Raw genomic sequence first — 4,823 nt, 5'->3', positions numbered from 1 at the left:
GGGACAGAGGGCTACATGAGGAGCACACACACAAACACACAACAACACACACACACACAACAACACACAACAACACACATGCTGCAATCGCTTTAAACGATCGCTTTAAACAATCGCTTTAAACAAAATGTCACTTTAAACAAAATGGAAATGTCACTTTAAAGGAATGAGGAAAATAAAGGTCACTTTAAAGTAGAACCGATGTGGTTCTTGTATAGTTTAGATATAGTAAGTATAGCATAATGACATAGAGTTAAAACTGTATATTGTATAGTATAGTAGTGTACATAGGACGGGACCCAGTGCCTTCTCAGGAATTTAGCATGTCTATTTTATCATGCCCATCTTATGTCTTTTTATTATCTGTTTTTTTACATCTATTTTATTATTAGTATTATTGCACAATCTAATCGGGCATGACCACCCGCATTTCACTGTATGCCCTGGTATGTGACAAATAAACCTCTTGAATCTTGAATCTATATTTCATTCTTGGATGCAAGAACAACAAATCGCCAACGTAGATATATTCACATATATTTATTAATTGTTAGAATGTACATTATAAAACATCATAACTTCGGTCTAATTTTTTATTATACAAAACAATGATCTCAGAGAGACAGTTATTCTATTTACACAAGACCCTGCGAAGCAGTGACAGAAATTCATTTTCTTTTCTTTAGTTTTTTACAATTATTGCAACGTTAGAACAATTCAAACGGTTTCTTCTCACCGCCGCCATCACAATGTAAACATTCCACCTATAGCCGTGTGCGCATTTCCATTCGTCAGCCATTGTGTGTGTGACGAGATAACAATCGGTTTACAGGAGAAATAATACATAAATAACACTTCATTGCAAGCTGGATTTCCTCCCGACAGGAAAGTCCTGAGGCTCTCGTGTTCTCGTCCAACACGCAGCTCCCTGGCCGTATGTACGGCCGCCGTGCTTTGAGTCCCCGAGCCTCCGCGTTCTCGTCCAACACGCAGCTCCCTGGCCGTACGTACGCCGTGCTTTGAGTCGCCGAGCCTCTCCACTCTCTGCTTTCATTGCCCTCAGTCTCGTGCTCCGCTGCTACATGTGTCGAGGGGGCCGACGACGAGGTCGTTATACAGACCAGCCCGCACGGGCGAGCCACCGCTTCTCTGTGCGTCTCCAAGCCACCAAGCCTCTGATCTCAGTGGCGGGGAGGGGGGGGGGGGGTGCTCCCTGGGTTCAGATGACAGAAATGACATGGTTTTGGCGGCAGTTTTTTTGGGTGTGGATGCTCTGTGCCTTTTAAACAACATGCCATTATGCGTTTTGGCGCAGAAGCGGAGAGAGGAGAGGAGATAAGGAGGAGTTTCGTGTTCGGCAGTCGACCTCTCGCCCCGACGTGGGCGTTTTCGCTCCGATTTTAGTTTTGTGTTCAAGGACGCCGATGACTTGACGTTTGTGTTGGAAGTGTGTGGTCACTCGCTGAGGGGCGGCTGCGGTCACTTTCATGCGCCATCCTTCAATACATGAAAGACACAGTGAATTTTCAGTCTAAAATATATATATATGGAAACTTGTAGCAACTTTTAAACCCGTGGAATAAAAAGGCCCTTCTTTCTTGATGTGTACATCTGACGATCGAACACGTTGTCGAGTCTATCGTGAGCTCCACGAGGAACATGGCCAAACTGTGGCAGAGTGCGACACACAAGAGGACATTCCTCACACACACACACACACACAGTCACACACACGTGTAGTGTTGTCACGACGACCACACGATTATTATTATGCCACACAATGTTTACGAGATCTTCACCAGCATTCTCGCTCTCTCTCTCATTCACATGGAGTGTACGACGACTTGGCCGCCTGTCGCGGCGACCGCTTCATGTCTTCGACGACGTCATCCGGGGATAGATGGCCTTGATGGCGGAGGCCGGCGAGAAGTTGGCTGAGGACACCGTGGTCTCCAGGCCCTCCAGCCGGTGGGAGGCGGCGTCCGTCTTGCTGGTGCTGCACTCCAGGAAGTGCAGCCCCATCTTCTTCACCTGCCCGTCCTTGGTCAGCAGGCAGTGGCGACAGAGCAGCCGCAGGATGGCCCTCCTCATGTCCTTGCTGGTCAGCGTGTAGATGATGGGGTTGAGCAGGGAGTTGAACATGGCTATGCCCAGGAAGTAGTCCGCCTTGAAGAGCACCTGGCAGCCCTTGGCCGGGCAGCAGAAGTCCAGCAGCAGCAGGACGAAGAGGGGCAGCCAGCACGCGATGAAGACCCCCAGGACGATGGTGACCGTCTTCAGCAGGGCCAGGTACTTCTGGGACTTGCGGGCGAGCCCCTTGCTGCTGCTGCCGCCGCGCTGGGCGGGGCCCCCCGCCGCCGGGGCCGCCTGCAGGCGCTGCTGGGTGTTGACCTGCACGATGCGGTAGATGCGCACGTAGAGCACCACGATGGCGAGCAGCACGGCGGTGAAGATGGTGATGCACACCAGGATGTAGCTCTTGGAGTAGAGCGGCAGCACGGTGGAGCACTGGTCCAGGCGGCCGATGCAGTTCCAGCCGAGGACGGGCAGCACGCCCAGGAACACGGCCACCACCCAGCTGGCGCCGATGAGGCCGAACATGCGTCCCTGCTTGGCCCCCTGGTACGGCTTCATGCGCACCATGGTGACGTGCCGCTCGATGGCGATGGCCAGCAGGCTGATGACGGACGCCGCCAGCATGATGAACACGCCGCCCTCGCGCAGGAACCACAGCACGGGCGTCATCTTCAGCGTGTTGGCGCCCGACGTCACGATGTTCACCATGTAGGTGAAGCCCGCCAGCATGTCCGAGAGGGTCAGGTTGCCCAGCAGGTAGTACATGGGCAGGTGGAACTTCTTGTTGCGCCAGATGGCCAGCAGCACCACGGCGTTCTCCAGCACGATGAGCATGCACACCAGCAGGAAGGCGATGGCCTCGGGCTTGAGGCCGTCGCGGTACTTGTTCTCCTTCAGCTTGCCCGTGTAGTTGTAGTGCGCCACGATCACCGCGTTGCTCTGGTACTCGCGGAACATCCGCAGCAGGTAGCCCGCCGACGGCGTGACGGGCACCAGGGACGGAGCCACCGCGGCGTACGCGGCGTGGGAGGATTCGGTGGCCATTTTAAGTGTTTATAATAAGAGCGGGATATAATATCCTGTATTCAGCCCGGGGGTGTCAGTTGTTTTCTTTTTACTTTACATCCAGTAAGTCGGTGTCTCACGTAGTTCTTGGGTATTGCATGTCTCTGGAAACAGGAACTAGTGGAGTATATTCCTCAGGGGGGAAATGAGAAGCAGAGGTTCTTTTTTTGTCCTCCTTTTTCTTTTAATCCATTCGCGAGGCCGCTTCCTCGTTTTCCGGTCTCCTGGGTTTGAACGGTCCTCGCTCCTTCTCAGTGTGGATCACCGGTGTAATGCCTGGTTTATCCACTAGAGGGAGAGAGGGGAAAGTTAGTATTTCTTTACAATGGTCAATGGGACACCAAAAAGCAGTAATAAATTAATAACAATAATAATAATAATAATAATCAAATAATAAAAGGTCCACAAGGTAAGAGAAAATGTTGAGACCGTGTAAATAAAAAAGTAAAAAGAAAGGAATTTAAATATCCTAATCCTAGAATTACGTTGATATATCCTAAACAGTGACTGTCCATCTCGCAGCCTCATATTACTTTATTAGACAAAACGACATTTAGCCTCTGATGGGAAAAGAAACAGCTCTCACCATATTTCTATAGGAAAGTCGGGATAACCGTTATTTAATTGTTTTCTTTTTTTCGAAAGAAGATATGTTGTTGTTTTGAGTGTTATAATCCGAAAACCACAAATAGTTGTGGGAGAGAGATGACGGTGGAATAGAAGGTAACCGCGGACAGTGCTCTGCCTCGGAGCGCGTCTATACGCGCAGTCAGACCATCAGCTGTTTGATTGATTGAAAACTGTATTAACAGATTGCATGATGTGAGTAAAGGCATCTTCATGCATCAGATCTGAGGCGTGGCGACATCATGACAGCACTCTTCAGACCTCGCCGCCGTGACGATTATTGTTTTACTTTCCCAAGTAAACTTTAGAAGGAGGATAATAGCCTGCGGTCTGTATATGAATCATGATTGTGTGTTGCGGTCATAAACACCACGCATTATAAATCACTTGTCTTAACTCTGGCAGAGTAGAGACATGGAGATAACGATTTCAACAACCAAAACGGTTGTACTTTATTGTTTGTACACTTTAGGTTTGATTGATTGATTTATTGCACATTGTATTAACAGATTGCACAGTAGGCGTAACAGCTCAATAGGGGATGCAGACCAGAGAAAGACTTTCGCCTTGTTTACATCAGGGTCCCCCATTTTCAATTAATCGTATATTGTATATTTTGTATAGTGTTTGGTCTTTATTCTTTTAACTTTTTTAGTTTTACTGTGTGAAGCACGACAATCTCATGCACGGAGGCTCATATGAACCAAGCATTTTATTTCACTGTAATGTACCTTATTATAATATGTGACAAGTGAAACAAAACTTGAACTTGAAACAAACGCACCTGTAAATTCGTTGGAAAAAAAACCGCGTCCCGTATAAAAGCTCGCCGTGGAGAATCCAGAATTATGATGATATCCCACGACTCTCTCTGTCGATCAACCTCAGACTGTGGTGTGAGAGGCGCGCTGGGCAGGACTCAACACGAGGGCCCGCCCCCTGGCCCCTGGCCCCGCCCCCTGGCCCCTGGCCCCGCCCTGTGCCGCTGCTGCCTGCTGAGTTGCACTTTACTTGCCAAATGAAGGTAAAACGCTTGTAGGCTCTCTGGCTCTTGT

The 4,823-nt window shown here is 49.1% G+C and overlaps 1 protein-coding gene across 1 annotated transcript; it reads right to left on the bottom strand.

Moving 5' to 3' along the window:
- Positions 1 to 527: 527 nt before the first annotated feature.
- Positions 528 to 4,652, bottom strand: s1pr5a (sphingosine-1-phosphate receptor 5a). Its single transcript, XM_084329889.1, has 2 exons — positions 4,553 to 4,652; positions 528 to 3,429 (listed from the first exon to the last, which is right to left on the bottom strand). Exon 2 carries the CDS (start codon positions 3,118 to 3,120, stop codon positions 1,870 to 1,872), a length of 1,251 nt encoding a protein of 416 aa, XP_084186015.1. The 5' UTR covers positions 3,121 to 3,429; positions 4,553 to 4,652; the 3' UTR covers positions 528 to 1,869.
- Between the last annotated feature and the right edge of the window lie 171 nt (positions 4,653 to 4,823).

This window comes from Notolepis coatsorum (assembly GCF_963971535.1).
Source record: "Notolepis coatsorum genome assembly, chromosome: 14".
NCBI lineage: Eukaryota > Metazoa > Chordata > Actinopteri > Aulopiformes > Paralepididae > Notolepis > Notolepis coatsorum.
This window is presented reverse-complemented; position numbering and strand designations above follow the sequence as displayed.

What these genes read in the sequence shown, in the direction of transcription:
- s1pr5a (XM_084329889.1), bottom strand. Translation starts at nt 3,120, where the DNA reads ATGGCCACCGAATCCTCCCACGCCGCGTACGCCGCGGTGGCTCCGTCC.